Source organism: Hemibagrus wyckioides, linkage group LG20 (assembly GCF_019097595.1).
Source record: "Hemibagrus wyckioides isolate EC202008001 linkage group LG20, SWU_Hwy_1.0, whole genome shotgun sequence".
Classification (NCBI taxonomy): domain Eukaryota; kingdom Metazoa; phylum Chordata; class Actinopteri; order Siluriformes; family Bagridae; genus Hemibagrus; species Hemibagrus wyckioides.
Window position 1 is genome coordinate 14,751,630 of NC_080729.1, and position 27,246 is coordinate 14,778,875.

The 27,246-nt window shown below is 39.0% G+C and overlaps 1 protein-coding gene across 1 annotated transcript; it reads left to right on the forward strand.

The window, feature by feature from the left end:
- Positions 1–1,868: 1,868 nt before the first annotated feature.
- On the forward strand, positions 1,869–7,558 carry LOC131370638 (C2 calcium-dependent domain-containing protein 4C). The gene is made up of 2 exons (XM_058418023.1): positions 1,869–2,036; positions 4,075–7,558. Exon 2 carries the CDS (start codon positions 4,111–4,113, stop codon positions 5,380–5,382), a length of 1,272 nt encoding a protein of 423 aa, XP_058274006.1. The 5' UTR covers positions 1,869–2,036; positions 4,075–4,110; the 3' UTR covers positions 5,383–7,558.
- The last annotated feature ends 19,688 nt before the right edge of the window (positions 7,559–27,246 follow it).

Below are 27,246 nucleotides of genomic sequence, written 5' to 3' on the forward strand. Positions count from 1 at the left end.
CTAATTCATCTGGGTGATCGCTTATAAGCTGAACAATCTTGGTCATAATGAAGCAATAACCGAACACTGTATGGACAAATAAAATTGTGTGTTTGTTATATCAGTATATGACACAGCACTCGGTTACAAAAATTTACATTTGCATTCAGAGAATAGAAACTACAGAACAAGTACTCTTTTAGAAAAAGGAGAGAAAAACATTCCTTCCTGCTATAATGCTTTACTCTATAATTATGGCCAATTATGTACATTAAATCTTTTTTTAAGGCTTCCAGGTAAAATATATATATATTAGAGGCACAAAATATAAAAAGCACCACAACAGTGACAGTTTTTTGTGTGTATACACTATATTGCCAAAAGTTTTGGGACATCTGTCTTTACATGCACATGAATGTAATATGGAGTTGGCCCGCCCTTTGCAGCTATAACAGCTTCAACTCTTCTGGGAAGGCTTTCCACAAGGTTTAGGAGTGTGTTTATGGGAAAGTTTGACCATTCCTCTAGAAGCGCATTTGTGAGGTCAGGCACTTATGTTGGACAAGAACATCTGGCTCACAGTCTCCGTTGTAATTCATCCCAAAGGTGTTCTATCAGGTTGAGGTCAGGACTCTGTGCAGGACAGTCAAGTTCATCCACGCCAAACTCACTCATCCATGTCTTTATGGACCTTGCTTTGTGCACTGGTGTGCAGGAAGGGGTCATCCCCAAACTGTTCCCACAAAGTTGGGAGCATGAAATTGTCTTGCATTAAGAGTTTTAAGATCATTAAGAGTTCCTTTCACTGTCCCAAAACTTTTGGCAATATAAGTGCATGGAGCAATTCCATATAGAAGTGATTCTCATTGTAGTTTGATATTCTATGACTCCAGTTCATGATCAATGATCAATATTAGAACTAAACACAATCACAAAAAATCAACTGTTATACATCAGAGAGGTGAAACTAGTACTTTTTTTTGCATTTTTATTGCACTGATCATTGACTGCACGAGCTTATAACTGCAGGTGCTCTGTGCTCACAGCGTATAATGAGTGGACTGGTCCAAACCGAGCGTCTCATCTCATGTGTTCTCTCTCGCTGTTCCTTCCTTGGACCACTTTTCATAGATACTGACCACCCACCCCACAAGAGCTGCAGTTTTGGAGATGCCCTGATCCAGTGGTCTAGCCATCACAATTTGGCTCTTGTCAAACTCGCTCAAATCCTTACGCTTGTCCATTTTTCCTGCTTCTAACACATCAACTTTGAGGACAAAATGTTCACTTGCTGCCTAATATATCCCACCCACTAACAGGTGCCATGATGAGGAGATCATCAGTCTTATTCACTTCACCTGTCACTGCTCATAATGTTATGCCTGATCGGTGTATACAATGAAAAGTATGTGCATGTTCTATAATGGAATCACAATCGGGCATAAGAAAAGTATTTGGTATTGCATTTGCAAGCAGATGAGTTTAATAAGATTTTCACAAATAACTTTCACAAAGTTTTGGAATTATAATCGTCGCCAGAGCGCGCGCTGTTTCAGTAAACGTCAGATTGAAATATAGGTTAATAGTGTAAATTATAGCATAAATATGATTTTTTGAAACTAGAACCGTGTCGTGAAAAAGTGTAAACCCTTTTAAAAACCAGAGTACCAGTTACTGGGGGGGTTTTGCTTATATCTCCGACTTGCATGGAGCTTGCACGTGCATTGCATGGAGCTTGCACGGGCATTCCATCTAGCTGCTTTGATGAAGTACCTGATGAGGTGAATTCCGCGCAATTCCGAAGAGCTCGCGTGCGCCCACGCGCTGCTCCGATTGGCTGCCCTAAGCGCGCGCTGTAGTCTGTGCAGAGATAAAAGCGCGGAGCTGGCGCGCGGTGCGGCATTTAGACCGTGCGCCGGATTAACACGCCGCATAAAGTCCAGTAAACACCGCGCACTTCGCATGGACAAAAGGACACGCAGACACCCGTGATTTCCTATACCTGATACCAAGACGCCGCAGTAGTTCGCAGTAAGTTCCCCGAAGCTGATCAACAGGTAGGCTATATGATCAAAGCTGCGTGATGCAACATAACGCATGAGCAAAATAATACAGAACAATGATATAACTTTAGACTTAAGGTCTGAGGATGCATCTAAAGCTGCATGACATAAAAAAGTGTATTCCACACACTCGGTTTTTATATTTGTGGAATGGATCAAAGCTTGTTAAAAAAAAAAAAAAATATATATATATATATATATATATATATATATATATATATATATATATTATTTTAATGGTCAAATGTTGTTTCTGATAGTCATCTGTGGATTAAATTTTAAAAAGTTTCATTTGGTTTAGAGATTGAAAAAGAGAGAGATGATGATTAAGAGCATTTAAGTACTCTGATCATGAAGATTTGAGGATTCATAAAGAAAAATATGAGGGTTCAGTTTTACAGGGGTCTTACTCCTTAAGGCACTTTTACAGGGTTGAATGGTGTGTAGTTGGAAGTGTTTATTGTAAAAGATTCCTAGATAATATTAAAACACCACCAGAGACGCACAGAAATGAACTGCTGCATGAATATTTATTTGCCTGTCTGACTGATTATCAGGGGTCCATGAGGCAGTTCTTTTTTTTTTTTTTTTGCATTATTTAGACATTATTCTGGATCCTATCAGTTTTCTCTTACGATTCAAAAACTTAGACATGCCTCTAGGAATCTTTGTGGATGATTAGAATAAATAAATAAATAAATAAATAAATAAATAAATAAATAAACAAACAAACAAACAAATAAACAAACTAACATACACGTACATACATGATTCTCTCAGAAGTATTTATACCCTTAGCATGGATGGATTGATAGAGAGAGAGAGAGAGAGAGAGAGAGAGAGAAGCAGACAGACAAAAATAATAAATACTCTTAAAAGTAAAAGGTTTGGATTTTCCTTTAGATTTTCTAAGCATTCAATCCCTTAAAAGTGTCTTCAGGAAGCTTCTTGTTTAATTAGACCTGTGGATGGATGGATGGATGGATGGATAGATAGATAGATAGATAGATAGATAGATAGATAGATAGATAGATAGATAGATAGATAGATAGATAGATAGATAGATAGACAGACAGATAGGCACACAGACAGATAGGCAGACAGACAGATAGATAGGCAGACAGACAGATACGATAGATAGATAGATAGATAGATAGATAGATAGATAGATAGATAGATAGATAGATAGATAGATAGATAGATAGATAGATAGATAGATAGATAGATAGATAGATAGACAGCCAGGAAGGCAGACAGACAGACAGATAGATAGGCAGACAGACAGATACGATAGATAGATAGATAGATAGATAGATAGATAGATAGATAGATAGATAGATAGATAGATAGATAGATAGACAGACAGATAGATGATTTTACAAACAAAGGGTTCTAGGTCATCCCTTAAAGAATCCTAAGGTCTAAACTATCCCTAGATTGTGCCAAAATATTAGGTACATTTCAACACCCCCTAAATCACTTCCCCATCCAAATACCCTTTCATCATTTATGTAAAACAGATGACCATCCGAAACAGTGAAATAATTATTATTAATAATTGTTGTGGTTTGTAAATCATAAAAATCACACACAAAATATCCTTTGAGGAAAAAAAGAAAATGAAAAAGAGGGATAGTATAAAACGTTAGATACCTATTGTTATAACACTACTGATATTGTGGGAGAAGTTCAGATGCAGTTCAACAAGAAGATCCTATGTCAGTGCATTGCATCATGGAAGTTCTCAGAATGCACAACAAAATTGGTTTAATTTCCACCAGGTTTCAGGCTTCAGATTAGATTGCAGGAGTGTGGGAGTACTGGAGCCAGTTTGTGTTAGTATATAGCAACATGAAAATACACTGCCAAAGTAAAGTACAACAAAGTATGTGTCAGTTGGAATTGCTGTAGCTGGACAGTGTGTCTGAAATAGATGAAGATAAAAGTATTTTGTCAATATTTTCATTAAAAGATGTAATTTCATGATCTTCGGCAGCGAATTTTAGTAATATTTCCCTGTGTGCATATGCAGGGTTTGTTTCCTCCTACCACTCCTTCCCAAGAGAGTATGTGGCTCCTGGAGAAGATCCGTGGCTCTGTGGAAGGCAACGTTCTTCGTCATCGCGACTCGGGCGACAACCAGTCCAAAGGGCCTACCCACAGCAATGTGCTCACGCCTGATAAGATCCCTGACTTCTTCATCCCACCCAAGTTGGTTTGCTGCCCCCCAGAGGCAGATTCCCCAGAGATGAAGCCCAAGAATGGGCTGCACTCCTCCACATCCGAGCAGACCATCTGTAGCAAGACGCCTCAGGGAGGCTCGCGCAGCCCACGCCTCATCTGCAAGCTCACCGGGGACACCAAGAACCTGCTCAGGGCTGCCAACCGCCACATTATACAGATTGAGAGTGCCGATGACTTAGCAGCGGGTGACGTTGGCGACCTCACCACCAATGCTGACCCTCAGTCACAAACTGCCATGTCCTTGCCCTATGTACCCAAAGCGCAGACCTCGTATGGTTTCACCACGTTGATGGAGAGCCCTCACACCCGTCGCAAGGAGTCACTATTCCACAGTGATCCAACCAGTCCACTTACGTCCCCCAATTCTCAGCGCAAGACACAAGGCACCAGCAACCACCTCAACCCAGGTGACTGCAATACCTCACATTCCAATCCATATCGTTACTTCAGTGGCGGCGAGAGCGACACATGCTCCTCAGCAGAGTCATCACCGTTCGGTTCGCCCTTGCTCTCAAGGTCGGCCTCACTTCTCAGAATGTTCACCCATGAGACACAGGCTAAAGTTTCACGTGCTAAGCGCTCGTTCGCTCGCCACAGCTCTCTCTCGACAGACGACTGCAGCTCGGTGGAGTCCAGCCCAAACATCCAGCGGCGCTTCAGATGTCCACCGTCGCCTGCCTTCGGAGGCCGCAAAGCGGGTGCCAACATTGAACGGCTCACCCAGCACACAGTCAAATTGCACAAAGGAGGGACTTTGCGTCTATGTACGGACTACGACACCGAGGCGGCGCGGCTCCGGGTGCGCGTGCTCGCCGCTGAAGACCTTTACGATAAGCAGGTTGACGTGAAGAGCATCAATTGCTGTGTGTCTCTCTACCTGAACCCTGGCAAGCTGCAGAAGCAGAGAAGCAACATCATCAAAAACAGTCGCAATCCCGTCTTCAACGAGGACTTCTTCTTCGACTCCTTGCCCGCCGCACAGGTCAAGAACCTGGCGATAAAGATGAAAGTGGTGAACAAAGGCACCAGCCTGAAAAGGGACACTTTGCTTGGGGAAAGGGAGGTGGCCCTAAAAGATCTGCTGCCTGGCTTTTAGTGCCAACCGCAACAGACTCCACCGAACAGGACGTACACTCAGCCTGGACTGAATCCACAGTAAACAAAGTGTCCACTGTAATATTTTTCCTTCCGTTATCTTGCTGCAAGAGGTGACCTTTCCTGTTTGAAGACTGAGAGTGTGTTATTGACAGGGATTCTGTTTGTGCACATGTACTGAGTGTATGTTTGGGGCGTGTCAGTATTTGAACTGTACATAAAGCTCGCTGTAAGTGTCCTTTCAGAAGTGTGTGTGTGTCTGGCTCACTATGGCAACTCATGTCTAAAGCCAGCGAACATCTGTATGGCTGGTGATGCAGCTGCTCTGCACTGTGCACATGTACAAAGAGGCTTTGAAGTGCCACAATGGCAAATGCAAATGCATGCTTCATATCTGGTCTGAAATTCTACAACTTCTGTGCGTGAAAAAAGACTTTTGTATTTCGCTATCACTGTAGTGCCAGACTTTCCCTGTAACCCTTTTCTTCAACCTTATCACTGGAGCATGTGAGTGATCCTCATGTCGAATTGTTCTTGCTTATATCCCTATTGGTTCTTTAGCTTATTTTCACTGAGGAGTTTTTGTGGGACGAATTCACCCTCCAGCCTTACAAACCAGAAAAGCTGCACATCGCGAAACGGAAACCTGTTCATCGTTATTGCTGTAAATAACTGCCTATCCGTGTTGTACGTGTGTATGACAGACCTACATTATACTTGAGTATTTGCACAAATGTCTTGGCATGTTTGTTGAAATTTACGTGCACACCTGAGACAAACTTGCACAGATCAATGCATAAGCTTTTTCCTTACCACTTGTTAAACACGTTGGCTGGAACGGATCAGCCAATCGTTAACAATTCTATACAGCAGTGCCAATATTTATGGATTTGGGATTTATACTTTTTTTAGTGTAGCTAATTATAATTCCTTATTATAAATCATCTTAATAGCATCAGTGTAATGGGCTGAAAATGGCCATGGGACCTTGTAAGCCTTCTTATTTTTCATTTACAGAGCCTTGAGAGCTCTGTAATCTAATTAGCATTTAGGAGTCTCTGCAGTATAGCGCAAATGAAGGGGCTAAAGCTGCTGCTGGCAGAAACTGTGGTCATCCAGTAGGGAACAGCACTTCTGGGCTTTTTTGTTTGTTGTTTATTCTTTAAATATTAAAAATTGAATATATAACAAACAACCCAATTTAAGCTTGCCAGCTAGAACTTATGAGGGTAGGAGCTGTTGGAGAGATGTTGTTGGTGGTAGAGGTGTTGTTACTGGCATGAGAGAGAGAGAGAGAGAGAGAGAGAGAGAGAGAGAAAGAGTCCGTCATTCATCCATTGTCAGCCTGTATTTTACATAAAGCTCAATAATTACACTCTATAGACCAGGGACCAGACCATTTTAAATCCATTTCCTGGGTTTTCTGCCGAAACGTTTCTTACGTCGCCTGAACGAATCCTACATTTCTAGCTCTATTTTGAGCCCTCATTTGCAAGAGTAAAATTGCAGGTATTAGATTCCCTATTAGCTTTACTTCAATGGCAGGGACTGTGATTCTCTACACGAACAGCAGAAGTACAATTATCCAAGAGGGCAATGACTTCTGACTGCTTGAAATCTCACAAATTAAAATGGCTGAAAGAAGACCCTGGACTCTTTTGGTAGAAGTGAAAGGACTTAGCGAGGGCATTCGATTGCTATTCATTTCACTATCCGTGTTCCTGTAGATGAGATACAACTGTCTGGCGCTTGTGTTTAGAAGCCGAATATAAAATATGAAGTGCCTATCCACTGAACTTGATGCCTGTCCTTCGGTCTGTCCAGACGTAGGCCTCTGTGTGCGACCGTCCTCTTCCCTTATTACTGTGTGCAGATGCGTTATCAACACTACCTTTATTTACCAAGTCCAAATAGACGTACTGTAATATTGTACCTCCCAGTTCTATAGTGTGGGTGTTTCTATATTTTCTGATGCCGAAGGTGGATATTGTTGGTGTTGAGTGGATGCGTTTCGTCATCGTGGGCTTTTATTGTTTATTCTACCAGCCAAGATTTCCAGCAGTGACTTTATCCTTTCGCCCAACTCTGTTTTCTGAAACAACTTCCCTTATTCATTTCTTCAATTTTATATTGATCCTCCAAATCCAAAGTGAAACATGGTATTGACCTGTCTATTTTGGTGCCTCGTTCAATAAAAGTTGTGTAGATGTGATTTTTCTTGCTGTCTTTTCTTTCGCCTACACACTACAGAGAGCAGCATGTCACAGTCTCCGTATCCTCAGATATAGACACAGATTTGAAATTGATACAAAAGAATAAATGGATGAGCAAAGCTTAGTGTAAATACTGTGTATGTGAATTTCTGTGTGAATTATGTAAATAAATTTGGGTTTATAGAATTTCTGTAGTCATACACTCTTAAAAGGAAGGGTTCTATATAGAACCTAAAATATTTCTTTCACTAGCTTCATATATGGAGCCTGTAGGGAACCTCAAAATGTTTTTATATAGAATTTTGAAGGGTTTAATGAAAAGAACAAAAATGATTCTTTGAATTGAAGTAAGATGATTTTAGGGATTAGGGATTTATTATTATTATTATTATTATTATTATTATTAATAATAATATCTAAATAAATAATCAAAATATTATTATTATTATGATATTTATTATTATAAACATATAAACAAGAAAATACAGCAAATTCGAACCTAGTATAAATTTATTGGTCCCCCTTTTGCTGTCAAAACAGCCCTGACTCGTCGAGGCATGGACTCCACTAGATCCCCGAAGGTGTGCTGTGGTATCTGGCACCAAGATGTTAACAGCAGATCTTAACCCAGGTAAGTGACGCACACGCTCCCGGCCATCCACGTGACTTAAAAGAAAATGTGATTCATAAAATCAGGCCATCTTCTTCCATCGCTCTGTGGTCCAGTTCTGATGCTCACATGCCCATTGTTGCCGGTGCCACTTTTGACGGTTCACAGGGGTTAGTGTGGGCACCCTGACTGGTGTGCGGCGATGCAGCCCCATACGCAAAAACTGTGATGCACTGTGTATTCTGACACCTTTCTATCAGAACCAGCATTAACTTCTTCAGCAAATTGAGCAACAGTAGCTCGTCTGTTGATTACATGGGCCAGCCTTTGCTCCGCATGTGCATCAATGAGCCTTGGCCGCCCATGACCCTCTCGCCGGTTGTTCCTTCCTTGGACCACTTTTGATAGATACTGACCACTGCAGACTGGGAACACCCCACAAGAGCTGCAGTTTTGGAGATGCTCTGATCCAGTGGTCTAGCCATCACAATTTGGCACTTATCAAACTCGCTCAAATCCTTTCACTTGCCCATTTTTCCTGCTTCTAACACATCAACTTTGAGGACAAAATGTTCACCTGCTGCCTAATATATCCCACCCACTAACTAACATCCCATGATGAGGAGATAATCAGTGTTATTGACTTCACCTCTCAGTGCTTTTAATGTAATTCTTGATCGATGAATCTTGGTCCAAAAACATCTGTGGAAAATCTGTGATTTTGCAAAATTCCCTGTTCCTCCTTATATTAGTGTTTGCTTTATTTTGCGTTAATTTCCATTATCACAACATCGCAGAATCCTGCAGGAACTGGCTTATCATGCAATATACGCTAAAAATCACCAAGTAAAAGTAAAATTCCACCCTGAAACACATTAAATATGTTTATATTAAAATATAATTTTGTCTACGCTCTGACATCACAAGTGCAGTTACAGTGGAGAAAATCTGTCAACAATCCCAAATATAAAGGATTACCGTCCGGTCTCAGCGTTTGCTCCTAAAGCTCCATATGATGCATTTCCACTGAGTTACAGCAGCAGCTCAGCTAGTTAGCGATGATGGTGTCCATAGCGGAGTTAATATGAAATGTAAAGCTTCGGAAGCTGTTCTGTTTGAACAGAGTTTATGGGTGAGGAAGTGAGACCGCTGTATAGATTAAATGAATAATTAAAACGCGGCCGAATCGCTATCTTTAGGTGGAGGAATAAATCCCAAGGCAAAATGATTAGCAAGCAAACAGCAATGTGGGTGAAGTAGGAAATCGTTAACCAAACTAAAGTTAACGGAGAAAAGCAGTGCAAAATGCTAAAAAAAATTTAATTTTTCCCTGTAAAATGTAAACACTACCAAAAAGCTGTACATTTAAAACGTAAACAAAAGACACATGTAATGGAGCACATGTAATGGACATAAATGTTTCACTTACAGATGTCAGAGATGTTTGTTGTTTAGCAACAAACCGCTAAAGATTCCTATTGAAATCTATTCCTTTGCTGTCATAAATACACAGTATATAAATTTAACTCCGGACCTCTGGACCTCTCTCGCAAGCTCTTGTGATAAATAGCGGCTAGTTGTTAACCATAGATCAACAACTCATCAACCCATTAAGACAGATCAAATGAACCACAGCGCAGATGTCCCACTCTGTCCTGCAGACTAATCACGCTCACGTTTCCTTATAGAGCAAAACAGCACTCTAAAAACAACACTTTAGCATTTTAGCTCATATATCCAGGTGCAGCTTTGACTAGCATGCTCTTTTCACTATAATGTCTTGGTGAGGCGTCACATTAGCAGGAAAAATGCTTTGGTATTAAGTGGTTAATCGTACCAACCAATAAAGTCAGCGTTGTCTTGAAATTTTAGCACCTAAATTTTACCTCAGGATTTTAGCAAGCTAGCTTGTAGCAAGCTGGGAATCTGATGAGATCAGGTGAAATGTTACTGTGATATTATCTTTCATTTTGTATAATTAAGTGAGTTTTTACATAACTACACTGAAGAGGAACCGGCAACACACCCCGAAGATAAGAAGAATTAAATGTCAGCTCTGAAAACGAGGTTTGTTGGAACAAATACTCCTGAAAACATTTTGAATTCATTATCCTTATTTAAATTATCTACATTTATTGTAATAAAACCTCGACATCGCATAAGATAACCGGTAATTAGATGCCAGTGTTGTCCTTGCTGCAGAATAAGGAAGACTTTTATACTTTTACATATTACATTAAGGACTCGGGGTTTTGTCTGGAGTTTCCATGGTAACAATGGCTAAGATATATAGTCCGGTTTGGCCTCCAGTTGGTAAGATATGCATTTAGCAGTCCTTTAAACAGTCTATTTTTTTCTTTTTTTCATCTAATCTTCTCTATAACATGCCAGGACCTAATATCCTTGAGGGCAAAGGCTGCAGCACTTCTTCTTCTGCTTTTTATACAGCCCATGAAACCTGCAATATATCTTGCAGTCACACAGATTCGCTAAAGGCTTATTGGAGGATAATAACTTTCTGACGTTCCTCTACCCAGACCCGAGGACCTCTTTCTCAGCAGTTTTTGTGTTTAACAAATTTGACCTGATTCCTGGTACTTTTCATATGAAGATTTTGTTTAGACTTGAAATTAAAGACGCATGAAAATGTGAATAATTCAACTGGTTAATGGAACTGTATTCACGGTGATCACACTGAAGCTCGCAGTGGCTTTCCTGTTCAGCGCTTAATAGCTTAATAGGTGCAATTTTATAGTTCTATGATGGTTGCAATAAAGTTTTGTAATAAAGATTTGCACATTCATGTTCAATGAATGTTTCCATTCATAAGGAACAATATACGTAAGCCCCACGTCAGCTGTGCCTCCGTCAAACGATGCTGGTTGGTCTGCAACATTTCCTGTTTTCGAGATTGTGTTTCCTGTTAAAACCCTTTTATCAGTAAACCGGTGTTCTGGAAATCGTCTTATCAGACACCAGTATAAACAAATTAATTATCACTGCAAGTCTGATATAAAATGAGTCTGTTGGCTTTCAGTGTGAGATGTGTGTTTTTTCTCTCTGTTGGAGAACCTTTCACTGAATTTTAGTGTTTGAAGAAACACCTTCAAGTTTTAGATGTTTATGAACAAACACTTGGGGCATCCCAGAGAGCAGAAATGGGTTTGATAAAAGCATTTACTTTGTAGATAGAAACATTTGTGTGAAAACAATTGAATATATTTCATCTATTAGGCTAGGTACAAACAGAGATACTTATGAAAAACTACACATTCTTAAAGCCCAAAGTGTCTGAGCTTTATAATAAACACCACTGTGTAGTGTAACATGAAAAAGAAATTCAGTGCTAAACATGGACATAACAAAACAGGCCTTTGATGAAAAGTTTTTGGCCTCTGATAAAAAGTGTCCATTGCAGCCTTGTGACAGCTTCCCAATTTAGCCATGAGAATGATTTCAATGTTCGTTCGAGGTTCTTCTTTTGTAAAAGGCATTCCTAAAGGCTACCTTTAGAGAAAGAAAATAATGCATAAAACTAAATAATTTCTCCTACAAATGGAGACTTTTAGGACTCTCCGTATAATTTGCATGCATTTCCATAAAGATTCACTAGTTGCTACCGGACATTATTTTCCAAAGGACAAGCAGTTAGCTTAAATTGATAGAAAAACCAAAATATCAATATGTAGTGGCATGAAAGGTCTTAGAATTGGCTTGTATTTCAATTATAATTTATTATTTAATATTCTACAGTATGTGTAACACTTTTAACAGTTAATCAAAGAAATAGAAATCTGGATGTAATTTTAGATCCTTAAAGAGAAAAGCAGAAGTAACACTCACTGAGACGACAAGAAACCTTAAGAGGAACCAAACAGTGAGACTGATCAGCCATAACATTATGAGCAGTGACAGGTGAAGTGAATAACATCATGGCACCTGTTAGTGGGTGGGATATATTAGGCAGCAAGTGAACGTTATGTCCTCAAAGTTGATGTGTTAGAAGCAGGAAAAATGGGCAAGCGTAAGGATTTGAGCGAGTTTGACGAAGGGCCAAATTGTGATGGCTAGACGACTGGATCAGAGCATCTCCAAAACTGCAGCTCTTGTGGGGTGTTCCCGGTCTGCAGTGGTCAGTATCTATCAAAAGTGGTCCAAGGAAGGAACAGTGGTGAACAGGATAATGGGTGACCAAGGCTCATTGATGCACATGGGGAGTGAAAGCTGGCCCGTGTGATCTGATCCAACAGACGAGCTACTGTTGCTCAAACTAGTGAAGAAGTTATGAATGCTGGTTCTGATAGAAAGGTGTCAGAATACACAGTGCATGACGGGTCAGGGCAGGGTCAAGGGGGACCAACAAAATATTAGGCAGGTGGTCATAATGTTATGTCTGATCATTGTATTGTATATTGTTAAGAGACTAGGAATTAAACAAAACAAGTCTTAGCACCGGATTTTGTCCACGGTAGAATGCAGATTCATTTCTAGAGCAGGATTTTATCACTATTTGGGAACAGGAACCCCAAGAATTGTTCAAAAGTATTTGAAAATATACAAAAAACAGCACCAAAGTATTCAATTCTGGTGCATTTACTGTATGCGTCAGATTTATTTTCATTTGTTTGTCCGCAATAGCATTTTTGTTTCTTTCCCTAAATGAATAAATCTCTTCAATAACGATGACTAAATCACGCTGTTTATGACAGAATGTCATACTAGAAGAACTTTTTTAGCAGGTATTAAGCTAGCATTATCAAATCTATTCCAAGTAAATTCGATCTGGAAAACAGACATCCTCATTCAACTAACTCACATTCTGTACATTACCACAGTAATGAGTGCTGACCTGGTAGTTACCTCTCCTCAGTCCTCAGTCCTCAGCTAGAATGTTATATCAGGAATAATTGTCTGACTGCAAGTCAAGGTTTTTACTGGGGAAAAAAATCGAAGGTGGGAATAAAAGCCTACCAATGCAAAATCTAAACATGTACAACACAATGCTATATCGAGAAAAATAGAAAAAACGAAACTGGATAAAACAAGCAAAATGATTAAAAATTCATTTTGCCTGGAGACCTGCTCATCTGATAATTCTAGTCAGATAAATTGGGCACTTGATGAATCTCCTTATTTAAAATTGTTATTATTTGACTTGAAAGTCAAGTAAAATTTTCTGTAATTACTGTTACCTCTGAAATGTTATTAAGAGATCTAAAATTATTGATCCTGGCGGCTTTGACTCCTCGAAACCAAATGGCAAATGTTGCTATAGCAACTCGGGCACCATTGTCTTATGATGAAAAGGATAAATATGGGGTTGCACTAGTTAAGTGGGGAATATTATTTCAGATTTGAGGCACAAACAGCTAAGGAGGAATTGACTTACAGCGCTGTCAAATTATCCGTACTGATGGCGCAAGATTCCAGAAGGTTCCCCATATGGTAGCCTTTAGGCTACGACCCCTCCTATGTGATTACTTATCTAGCATTTCTCTTCCATGGGGGATATCTGCTTCGAGAAGAACACTTTCAGGGAAGGTTTTAAGGCAGAATTGCTTCGAGAAAACAAGACTGCAGCTGAATTGTGCTAGCTTGTTCGGGATTATTGCTAATTAATATGGGACCAAAGATGTGCTGAATATGAAGATATGATGAATATATTTGTTTTCTGAACACTGATTGCTAGTCATTTCACTGATTGGTACTAATCACGCAAAGAACGCAATCTCAATCAAAAGTCAGTGGAATTTTAATTCTAAAAGTACAGTGTGTGGTTTTTGTTGGATCTCAGACAAATGATGTTATGATGGTTGCTTAGTAGCACGTTTGCCTCATACCTCCAGGGTTGGGAAGGTTTGATTCCCATTTCTGCCTTGTGTGTGAGGAGTTTCATGTTCCCCTGTGCTTTAGGGGTTTTATATACACAGGTTTCCTGCCCTAGTCCAGACACGTGAGAGAGACTCGCATCTCTAAATGGTCTGTAATGCATGAATGTGAGTGTGTGTGTCTCCTACCTTGTCCCCTGAGTCCCTTGGGATAGGCTCCAGTTCAGAAAATATTAATAAATCTAAATCATAACATGTTAAATAAAAAAAAAAACATTTTTTTACAAATCAGTGCACATAATACATTGTATAAAATTAACTTATTTGGAAGAATTTACAAAATATTGTCAAATCAATAAAAAATTTGACTTCTTAATTGGTCAATTGGCATAGCTTGCAGAAAACAAATCATTTGTGCTTAGCTGGATTCCTAGTTGCTACAAGCAACAAACTAAATCTTACAGCTTCACTTTAATGCCCAAAGTATGACACTGCCTCCGTCGGCTTGTCTTCTTCCAGTAGTGTATCCTGGTGCCATGTGTTCTCATTGTTGGGATCCCATTCCCACGTGCCCATTGTTGGCACTTTCGGCAGTGCACAGGGGTCACCATGGGCACCCTGACTGGTCTGCGGCTATGCAGCCCCATAGACAACAAACTGCGATGCACTGTGTATGAGCCTTGGCCGCCCATGACTCTGTCGCCGGTTCACCACTGTTCCTTCCTTGGACCACTTTTGATAGATACTGACCGCTGCAGACCAGGAACACCTCCACAAGAGCTGCAGTTTTGGAGATGCTCTGATCCAGTGGTCTAGCCATCACAATTTGGCCCTTGTCAAACTCAAGCTCAAATCCTTACTTTTGCCCATTTTTCCTGCTTCTAACATCAACTTTGAGGACAAAATGTTCACTTGCTGTCTAGGTGCCAGATGCCATGATGAGGAGATAATCAGTCTTATTCACGTCACCTCTCAGTGCTCATAATGTTATGGCTGATCGGTGTATGAATTAAACATATCGATAACATTCCAGAATGTAATGGCACTGATTTTACCTTACACACTTTCTGACTCATACAAATATACTTAGATAAAAGTTTAATTGCTCACCAAGGATTCTACATACAACCAATATTTGGGGAAAAGGTTCAATCGGACAAGTACAGAACCTAGTACATAGAATAAAGAGGGTATGATTAACATAAATGCTCCACAGCATGTCTTCCCTATTAAGAGATCTGAATGAAATATAGCAGACACTGTGCAAAATTTTACAGCCGGATAGTCTACTTTGATGTGGAACAGGAAAGGAACTGTATTGAAAATAAAAAAAAGTGGACAGGGTAATCATTTGCCCTGTGCCTTTATTCAGCATAGAGTGGCAAGCGGTGTGGCTTTGGAAGTCTGGATTGATTGGTGTGTGTCCGCTCCTGAGAAGCCTTTGAGAATGTAGATGAAAGACGTTGGGTTGTTAATTCAGAGTCTGCTTCAGTGAATTTCAGCTTGCTTTGTTTTTAAGCCAGGTTTATGAACACAATAAAAAACAATTTGTTCCAGGGTTACTGTAACACTTTGTTTATAGTCTTTTCATCTCTCTCTCTCTCTCTTTTTGGGATCAGGTGTTGCATGATTTATTAATTTTCCTCTGGAGATGAAGTAATCATAAAGCAGAAGTAATCAATCATCTCCAAAGTGCTTTCAAATGATGTTCATGCTGAACTTCTTTGCTAGCTGATTGTTTAGTTATAGCCATATACAGAATATAGATATCATATCTTGCATCTACATTATTATAGCAAATACACTGTCTATATTATGTATTATGCTCTATGGATGTGTGTGTATGAAAGTAATGATACAGAGGACATAATAAGGATATAAATCCCACTTTATTATTATTATTATTATTTTTTTTTTGTCCTGACATACAGCCCAGTCAGTAAGCAATCTCTAAACATGCTTTTGCTTTTGTGTTGCTGCCATAGCAACATGCAAAACTAACTATGACTGTTTTATTTCCAATTTGGGCTCGCTAAACTCCCTAAATTGGCACCTTAGGAAAGCATCACAGGCACAGCAACAAGATCTTGGCTCTGCAAAATTAAGAGACATCGGGGGAGACCTTTTTTCTTTCTCAAAGGTATCGATTGAAAAAAGGAAAAGGTGGAATTTTCTGGGAGCATAAAATTGCCAGCCTTCATGAATATTTCAATGGAACAGTGCTTTAATTCCCTAGAAAACACTGTGTGGAAGAAGGCGCATCGCTTGTACACTCATTTTCCTGTTGCTTTCTTGCTTTCTATTACAAAGTCACACAGGTTCATGTTTTTACTGATTTACACAAAGTATAGTGGTGTGTGGGTGGCCAGTACTGGGCAGTGTGTTTCTCCACATTTCTTATTCTGTCAGCTATCTGTGTGCTGCTGAGGTCAGTCCATGGAACACATCAGACCGAAATACACAACGTGAGTAAGGATGATTATATTCAGCCTGAAACACCACCTTCATTTTTACTCTATTTCAGTTTCTATCATATAAGTGTCATCTAATCAGTGATCTGGTTGTGGGGTGAAATGGAGGTGAATCAAAAACCATATGGAGGTCCAAAAGAGTGGGACTGGTACCTTCAGTCTAGATGGGAGTTCCACAAGGCTCTATTCTCCGTCCTACTTTGTTCTTTCTTATTTAAAAATAGCAGATAGCTATTAATGTGCTTGTCCTAGCACATACTTGTTTCTATAGCAACAGCGAATTTACAGGTGAATCATATGGTAGTCCTTATCATCTCAGGCGCCATTCTATCTCTGCACAAACTAGATAAAATTGTGTTATTTAGAGTATAGAGGTTTATTTAACATTCATGGAAGGAATCTCCAGTGTCAGTTCTTAGTAGCTGTTAGTACATTTTCCATTATTTCCATTATTTTCTTCAAAAAGAGAAGAATTCTGGTACGTGAGGGGCCGAATGTTTAGATCAGTTTATAAACGACACTTTTTTCCAGATCATCAAATATAAGAATAAACTATAAGCAGACACATGACCATGTCATTGATTGTTTTCCTGTAACAGCGTACCCCATCTTTGTTTACTCCCCATATGTAAAATGCTACATAGTCAGGTTTAATACCATCTGAAACGTGAAATGAAATGTTTTAAGACTACAGATCAATGGAATCAATGCACCTGCAATTAAAACAAATATCTTCCTTTAAATTAATGTAACCTATAAGGCTGCAAATTCAAATGTAATATTTAATAAAAACGAGATCCTTAATAGGTTTCTTTCTATTAAAAAAAAAGTCAAATTTTAATATTAAATAAATATGCTAAAATTATATAAACTTTATTAATTCTAAATATTAATTTTTATAATATACATTTTAATTATTATATACTATATATAGTATATATTATAGTAATTATTATTTGAAGAATCCCTTTAAATCGACACCTGTGAATCAGGTAAACCTGTTGCAGTGACTTAAAAAATAAGATATTTAGATTTATTCATATTCATATTCCCTAAAAAGTATTTTTTTTGTACTAAAATGTACACAAAACTTGTGGATAATTGCTTAATTATAATACATAGGCTATTAACTTTCACTGTTGTATAGCCTCTTTGAAAATACTTGAACATTTTAAGTGCATTAAGAATTGAAATGGAGTGGCAGGAAGAGATTTACGACATGCAAAATGAAGTTCTTTAAGCACCATGATTCCCACCCCCCTCTATTTGCCCTTTCAAAAAGACATTTAAACCTGGAATTAGAGGAAGTTTAATTACTGGGGCTCTGGTATAAAGCTAATACCCTTTATGCTGATAAATATGAATATTTCCAGTTGGTAAATTAGGTTTGTTGGGAATAGATTTATTGCCTTATTTTTAGGGCTTCGGCACGACTTCTTGAGAGAACCTTTAATCTGCGAGTCTGTTGAAATTTCTCGCTCCATGTGAAATGTGTCTGAAAGGAAGTTAATCTGATGAATTGGAAAGGAAAAGGCACTGAAATCTCTTTATCTCTGGGGACGATCTTAAAGAAAAGGTTTATCCTGCTCTACACCTTGCTTTAGTTGTGAGAAAGAAATGAGGAGGTTTCTGATCTAAGCCTCCGATGAGAACTCGGAGAAGGGCTGTTTGTCTGAAAGAAGGCGAAGGGAAATTTCTGAAATATACCGAAATTTTTAGAAAAGCTTATTTGGACGTATACGTAAAAAGAGAGCGGGATTCCATTTTTTGTTGTCATGGCAACATGCAGAAGTAAACAGCTGCGAACAGTGATTAGAAGGTGGCAGGGCGCTGAACAGGAAATGCTTTAATTAGAGGAAAAAAGTGGGAGAGCCGAACAGGACTCGGCACTGTGTTACTTCAACCCCAATTAACGCACACACCATCTATCCAAAAGAATTAGCTCCCAGCTCAAAATCCCCCTCATTGTCGAGAGAGAAAGTCATTTGGCTGTGCAAGATGACTGCCTTTTCTGCACGAGCTTCACTCCTAAGTGCTTGTCTGTGCTGATTGCCGGTTTCACGTGTAGCCGCGGATCTTCGTTTGCATTGTGAGCTTTGGATACACACACTGTCATAGCTGTAATAACAATGACTTCCCACCTTCGCTTTAGGTGTTAACAGTTTCGAAAGCTTACTGGAAGTGAATGGCAATTCATGTGCCATCTTGTGATTATGGACTGTTTAGACAGGCACTTCATTCAAAAAATTTCCCAGAAGTTGTAGCACTGACTTTCATTATAGTAGCTGTATAGCTGGTTTAACTGTTTTTACCAGTGCACTGCAGTTCTATTCATGCCAGTTGAAGGGACATCGACTTGTCAGCCATTTTCAGTATATCAGTATAAACAAATGAATTATTTTATGGCCACAAGTCTGATATAAAATGAGTCTGTTGGCTTTCAGTGTGAGACGTGTGTTTTTCCCTCTGTTGGATAACCTTACGCTGAATTTTAGTGGTTGAAGAAGCACCTTCAAATTTTTGATGCTTATGAACAAGCACTTAGAGAGCGGAAATGGGTTTGATATCAGCTTTTACTTTGAAGATTTGAAGTGTGAAAAAATAAACAAATCATTTTCTGTTTCTTGGAACTCTCCTATGAACATGTTACAAATTCTTAAAGCACTGAGTGTCTCCTTTCATATGAGCTTCATATTAACCACCACTGTGGAGCGTGAGATGACAGAAACATTCAATCCTGAACATGGACACAACAAAACAAGAGCAAATTCCATTGTTTGGCCTCTGATAAAAAAAAAAAAAAAAAGTCTTAAATGTGTTTCCTCTGAATACTAAACATGGTAAATAAAAAAGTTTCATTTAAGCAATCAAAGCTGTCATCTGTGCTTCTGTATAATTTGTGCTCTGATTGGACAATCTGTGCTTTTAGTCTCTCCTCCGATGGCACCCCATCATTCACATTCATTACACCCGTGACTGTGTGCTGTTGTAATCACTGCTCCTGATGATGGTGTTTTATGGATGTGTCAGCGACATGGCCTGTGAGGCCAAATGCACATGATGTGTTTCATTTTGAGTAATCACCTTACATGACTGTCACAGAGTGTCAGCATGAATCTACAGTTCGGGCTAGAAAGAAATCAGTCCCAGCATCACCATATTCTGTGTTTATTTTACTTTTCCATTGTTAATAAAACCACAAACAATTTCATGTATATGAAAAGAATTAAATATATAATAATGGTTAGCAAGATTGCCTTGATCATCCAAGGGTTGTGGGATCATGTGTCTCTCCTATCTGCACCCAGTGGAGTTTGTATGGGTGGAGTTTGTATGCTCTCAGGGTTTCCTCCACCCAGTTCAAAGACATTCATTGACACATGATGATACATATATATATATATATATATATACACTATATTGCCAAAAGTATTCGCTCACCCATCCAAATAATCAGAATCAGGTGTTCCAATCACTTCCATGGCCACAGGTGTATAAAATCAAGCACCTAGGCATGCAGACTGTTTTTACAAACATTTGTGAAAGAATGGGTCGCTCTCAGGAGCTCAGTGAATTCCAGCGTGGAACTGTGATAGGATGCCACCTGTGCAACAAATCCAGTCGTGAAATTTCCTCGCTCCTAAATATTCCACAGTCAACTGTCAGCTGTATTATAAGAACGTGGAAGTGTTTGGGAACGACAGCAACTCAGCCACGAAGTGGTAGGCCACGTAAACTGACAGAGCGGGGTCAGCGGATGCTGAGGCGCATAGTGTGAAGAGGTCGCCAACTTTCTGCAGAGTCAATCGCTACAGACCTCCAAACTTCATGTGGCCTTCAGATTAGCTCAAGAACAGTGCGCAGAGAGCTTCATGGAATGGGTTTCCATGGCCGAGCAGCTGCATCCAAGCCATACATCACCAAGTGCAATGCAAAGCGTCGGATGCAGTGGTGTAAAGCACGCCGCCACTGGACTCTAGAGCAGTGGAGACGCGTTCTCTGGAGTGACGAATCGCGCTTCTCCATCTGGCAATCTGATGGACGAGTCTGGGTTTGGCGGTTGCCAGGAGAACGGTACTTGTCTGACTGCATTGTGCCAAGTGTAAAGTTTGGTGGAGGGGGGATTATGGTGTGGGGTTGTTTTTCAGGAGCTGGGCTTGGCCCCTTAGTTCCAGTGAAAGGAACTCTGAATGCTTCAGCATACCAAGACATTTTGGACAATTCCATGCTCCCAACTTTGTGGGAACAGTTTGGAGCTGGCCCCTTCCTCTTCCAACATGACTGTGCACCAGTGCACAAAGCAAGGTCCATAAAGACATGGATGACAGAGTCTGGTGTGGATGAACTTGACTGGCCTGTACAGAGTCCTGACCTCAACCCAATAGAACACCTTTGGGATGAATTAGAGCGGAGACTGAGAGCCAGACCTTCTCGTCCAACATCAGTGTGTGACCTCACAAATGCGCTTCTGGAAGAATGGTCAAAAATTCCCATAAACACACTCCTAAACCTTGTGGACAGCCTTCCCAGAAGAGTTGAAGCTGTTATAGCTGCAAAGGGTGGACCGACGTCATATTGAACCCTATGGATTAGGAATGGGATGTCACTTAAGTTCATATGCGAGTCAAGGCAGGTGAGCGAATACTTTTGGCAATATAGTGTATATATATATATATATATATATATATATATATATATGTATAGACTGGAGACTTTTAATATAGATTTTATTTTATAGAATTTATATGATAAATTTCCCTACAGAGTGTTTCATTTTAGCAACAAGAAAACTGATATGGAATGCTAAGTTGCCCCACCCACTGATAAACATTGTTACTATGGCGACCAGTAGTAGGAATGTCTACTGACGGCTGCATAGTACACCGACTTGCATCAATAAAATCACTGTATGTGTGAACGTAGTCTTATTGTTTAGCCAGATTAAAACCAATCCTTTGTTTTCTACGTTTCTAAGTTTCTACGTGCCTCAGTTTTATACTCATTCGATATGTTATCACAATCAGAATTAGAATCAGAAAAAGTTTTATTGCCAGGTAAAGCAAAGGGTCAGCAAGGAGCACTTTACAGTACTAGGAATTTGTCTTGGTCTCAGGTGCAAACATATACAGAGGTAAATAAGATAAATAAATACTGTATAAGGTGTCTTGTATGAAAATTAGTGCAATAGAAAAATTTAAAAGGTGAAAGTGACTGTCCAAACATATATACAGATATGAGGTATGTACACAATGTAAAATGATATAAGTATTGCATACAAAATGACCAGTACTATGGACTTTGATTCTTGGATTTGCCCAAATATAGTTATTCACTTATTGTCCTGTCTCTAACCATCGAAACTTTCCATAAGTCAAGACTTTCCAATGCAATATTTTGATTTCTACACAATTTCTATACTAGTTTTACCTCAGAAGAATGAGCTACACAGCGCAGGTTTGAAGGCAATGGAGCACATTTTGTCAGAATGTGACTTAAGCGTGTGATCATCAGTGTCTGATGGAGTACATGCTGCACTTACGGCGAGTGACTCGTCCGCTCAGACGAGCGATGAATCAACCTGACAAACGCACATGCATGTCCTCCCTCACAGCACTTCTGTTCGAAGTGTGCATCATGTGGACCCTACAATTGCTCTTTTCCTCTGAGTAGATTATGCTGTCTGCCAGTGACAGAGCTGTCTGTCTGAAAAACAACGCGTCTGCAAGCTGTTCCGATAAAACCCGAGACAAACTGCATTCATCTCACATATTTTCTATAGGAGAATGTGTATACATCTGATTATTCAAGCAGTGAATAATCATTTTACAGTTCCACAGTCAAAACACAAGTAAAGTACTGTAAGAAGTAACACATAAAGAGGCATGCTGTTATAGGAAAATAATCAGTGTGTGGGTATTGTGGTGTGGACAGAAAACCATCCTGAAGTTGACTATCTTCCACTAACTGCATGAGTTTTGTTCCACCTCCCCAGCACTTCACCAATGCTCACATTATATTATTTAATTGTTTATTATTGTTATATTTAATATTATGAAATGCCTGTGTTCATTTTAGAAGCTACAAATGGCCTCTATTTCATAACCTTACAAAACATTTAACTGAAACCTGTCTGTCTTGAAGACTTGTCTGTATCTGAAAAAATAACCAGCTTTCACACATCCTCTGTCTGTTACCAAACACTGATACTGGAGACTCCTTACAAAATGTAAAAAAAAAGAAAAAAGATCTAACAGAAAATGTCACTATAACCGCAATTATTTGTTTTTAGCATTTGCTTATATTGAGCATCATATAATTTCCTGTATAAGTTGCTGGTGTTGAAACAGTGACCTTTTAATGTAAACCTCACCTTTAACCTGATTTGTGCCACCACTTTCTAACCTGATTTGTGACACCACATTCTAAATGATTTGTGACACCACATTCTAAATGATTTGTGACACCACATTCTAAATGATTTGTGACACCCCTTTCTAACCTGATTTGTGACACCACATTCTAAATGATTTGTGACACCACATTCTAAATGATTTGTGACACCACATTCTAAATGATTTGTGACACCACATTCTAAATGATTTATGCCACCACTTTCTAACCTGATTTGTGACACCACATTCTAAATGATTTGTGACATCACATTCTAAATGATTTGTGCCACCACTTTCTAACCTGATTTGTGACACCACATTCGAAATGATTTATGCTACCACTTTCTAACCTGATTTGTGACACCACATTCTAAATGATTTGTGCCACCACTTTCTAACCTGATTTGTGACACCACATTCTAAATGATTTGTGACACCACATTCTAAATGATTTGTGACACCACTTTCTAACCTGATTTGTGACACCACATTCTAAATGATTTGTGACACCACATTCTAAATGATTTGTGCCACCACTTTCTAACCTGATTTGTGACACCACATTCTAAATGATTTGTGACACCACATTCTAAATGATTTGTGCCACCACTTTCTAACCTGATTTGTGACACCACATTCTAAATGATTTGTGACATCACATTCTAAATGATTTGTGCCACCACTTTCTAACCTGATTTGTGACACCACATTCGAAATGATTTATGCTACCACTTTCTAACCTGATTTGTGACACCACATTCTAAATGATTTGTGCCACCACTTTCTAACCTGATTTGTGACACCACATTCTAAATGATTTGTGACACCACATTCTAAATGATTTGTGCCACCACTTTCTAACCTGATTTGTGACACCACATTCTAAATGATTTGTGACACCACATTCTAAATGATTTGTGCCACCACTTTCTAACCTGATTTGTGACACCACATTCTAAATGATTTGACACCACATTCTAAATGATTTGTGACACCACTTTCTAACCTGATTTGTGACACCACATTCTAAATGATTTGTGCCACCACTTTCTAACCTGATTTGTGACACCACATTCTAAATGATTTGTGACACCCCTTTCTAACCTGATTTGTGACACCACTTTCTAACCTGATTTGTGACACCACATTCTAAATGATTTGACACCCCTTTCTAACCTGATTTGTGACACCCCTTTCTAACCTGATTTGTGACACCACATTCTAAATGATTTGTGACACCACATTCTAAATGATTTGTGACACCCCTTTCTAACCTGATTTGTGACACCACATTCTAAATGATTTGTGACACCACATTCTAAATGATTTGTGACACCACTTTCTAACCTGATTTGTGACACCACATTCTAAATGATTTGTGACACCACATTCTAAATGATTTGTGCCACCACTTTCTAACCTGATTTGTGACACCACATTCTAAATGATTTGTGACACCACATTCTAAATGATTTGTGACACCCCTTTCTAACCTGATTTGTGACACCACATTCTAAATGATTTGTGACACCACTTTCTAACCTGATTTGTGACACCACATTCTAAATGATTTGTGAAACCACTTTCTAACCTGATTTGTGACACCATATTCTAAATGATTTGTGCCACCACTTTCTAACCTGATTTGTGACACCATATTCTAACCTGATTTGTGACACCATATTCTAAATGATTTGTGCCACCACTTTCAAACCTGATTTCCACCACCACCAAAACCACATTCTAACCTGATTTATGCCACCACTTACTAACCTGATTTGTGACACCACTTTCTAACCTGATTTGTGACACCATATTCTAAATGATTTGTGCCACCACTTTCTAACTTGATTTCCAACATCACCAAAACCACATTCTAACCTGATTTGTGACACCACAACACTTTCTGACCTGATTTGTGTCACCACCCTCTAACCTCATTGTAATTACAGCTAATGTCAGAACTGCTGTTAGTCAAAACAAACCAACAGCTTCTGACTAATGACATGAGAATTCACCAGCACTATGCTATACAACAGCATAATATAATCACTGATTATAAAAATAGTCTTTAAATCTAATTAAAAGTTGATTATTTATTCTGAAGAACTTCTAGAGAAGTAGTTACAGAGACAGGAAGAGACACAGAAGAGAGAGAGTAGAACAGTAGTTCCTTTGTGATTACATACTTATTAAACAGGTGTGAAATCTTTGGCTAAGAGACACATTTAAATTGTTTTCAAAAATGCAAATATGTACGTACATGTTGCTCACACATTATTGCAGTTATGCTAAATATAATGTAATGAGACTTTTTGCTATTAATATGCTAGAAGTAACTGAAATTAGAACAAGAGCATGTCTTAACTTCCCGAGACTCCTAAAGGCTAATTGACTGGTAAATCATATTACACCATATTGACAAAAAATAATCTTGTGTCCATATATGTGAGCATGAGGATGACCAGGATGATGAAGAACAAAACTGCTTCAAACCAAACTGTCTTTTAGCACTTTTCTTGCAGGAGTTCCCATTATGTGATAATAAGATAATAAGCATATCTAATATTCTCTCTCTCTCTCTCTCTCTCTCTCTCTCTCTCTCGCTCTCTCTCTGTCTCTCTCTGTCTGTTGCTGAGGATGGTTCCACACGGACAGCCTGGAAATACGTGAGATTTCTCTGGATGATACCACTTAGAAAGTATAAAGATGGTTTTGGACTGCGAACCATTTTTGCACTGAAGTTCCCATCAGTGAACAGTTGAAAATGTCAAGATAGACTTAATGACAAAAATAAATTTCCCCAGTTACACTGGATACACTCTTCCACCATATAGTAGACAGAAATAGAAGAAAAAGCATTTATAATCCGGTGTCACCCAGATGAGCATGGATTCTTCTCCAGGTTTCTTCCTCATGTCATCTCACCATCGTTTGTCCTCTTCACCATCACCTCTGGCTTGCTCATTAGGGATAAATATATCATTTATATCCTGAATTTATAGAATTGCTATAGAGCAGCCTTGTGACAATGTCCAATGACAGATGTGGTACACAAATAAAATGGACTGTGTTTGGGGTTTATTCAGGAAAATGTTTTAAAGAAAGGAACGTTATGAAGGGTTTAAAGGTCTCACCGAACCAGGCTCACAGTGGAACAACAAGAACGAGAAGCTGGACGCAAGCACAAGATCCCAAATCCGAATCCGTGTATAGGTATTGCTGGGTTGTTTTAGGTTTAGAACTCTTCTGAATTGTCTTTGATTTATTCATTGTATTTTTTCATTGTATTTACAAGAAGTAGTGAAGAAGTGGTTTTCTCAACAGTTCTGTGTACTCAACTTACTCAGAAAAACATTTCTGTTCATTGGGTCTTGCTGTTTATGTAAGTAGATTGATTGTATGCTGCAGTTACACACCTGTAGTGCATTGTATGCAGGATGGTAATTGAAATGGAAAACCTGCAGCACAAACCAACTCTCTTGCAACAAGCTATGATTTTAGATCAGTACCTGCATGTATATTTTCACTATTCGGATGCAATTGATCAGGTACACAATTTGTGTTGGATTGTTTATATCCAGCACACTGGATGTTTGATTAAAAGCTGAGTTTGTAGAAAGAAATCCTCCATACACCCTGAACCATATTAAATGTTTTTATATTTAAATGTCACAATAGGATTTTCATTATTCCTGTGAGAACTTTGCACAGATACAATGGCATTTAATATGAAAAAAAATGGTTAATGAGAAAAGGTGTCACCGGTAGCTCCTAAAAACAAAAAGAGCAAGAGCTCCTTCTTTACCCGCTCACCATTTTCCAGTGACATTTAACACCATAGTAATGAGAAATCCAGTGTAGAGCGTGGCAGTAGAGAAGGCAAACATTGGACTCGAAGTTCTGGGATTCAGTGCTAAGGTACAACGTGTTATTGCAGAGATTCAGCTGGGCTAGTTAGCGATCTACAAGATGACCCGCACAGTGATATTAGCATGAAAATTGAGGTTTCGGAAGCTGATTTGTTTGAGCAGAGTGTACAGACGGCGACATAAAGGACTAATGGCATTGCCAGTCCTGCTGCGCTACTATCACCATCAACTTACGCAACATTTAACATCTCATTGATTATAAATCATATAAAGTTATTCACGTTGGAGTTAAAGTTAGAGTTCCGTCGTTAATATTCTCTTCAGAATTCTCCCATAATTTTATCATTTGAAAGAGTGTTATCAGATATCAGGTTGAAATCTGTACTTAGCGTCTGCCTGCCATCTGCAAATCACAGGCTTTATCAGATATGCCAAAATGATGTGTCTGATGCATCAACCAATAAAAGCAATATCAATAA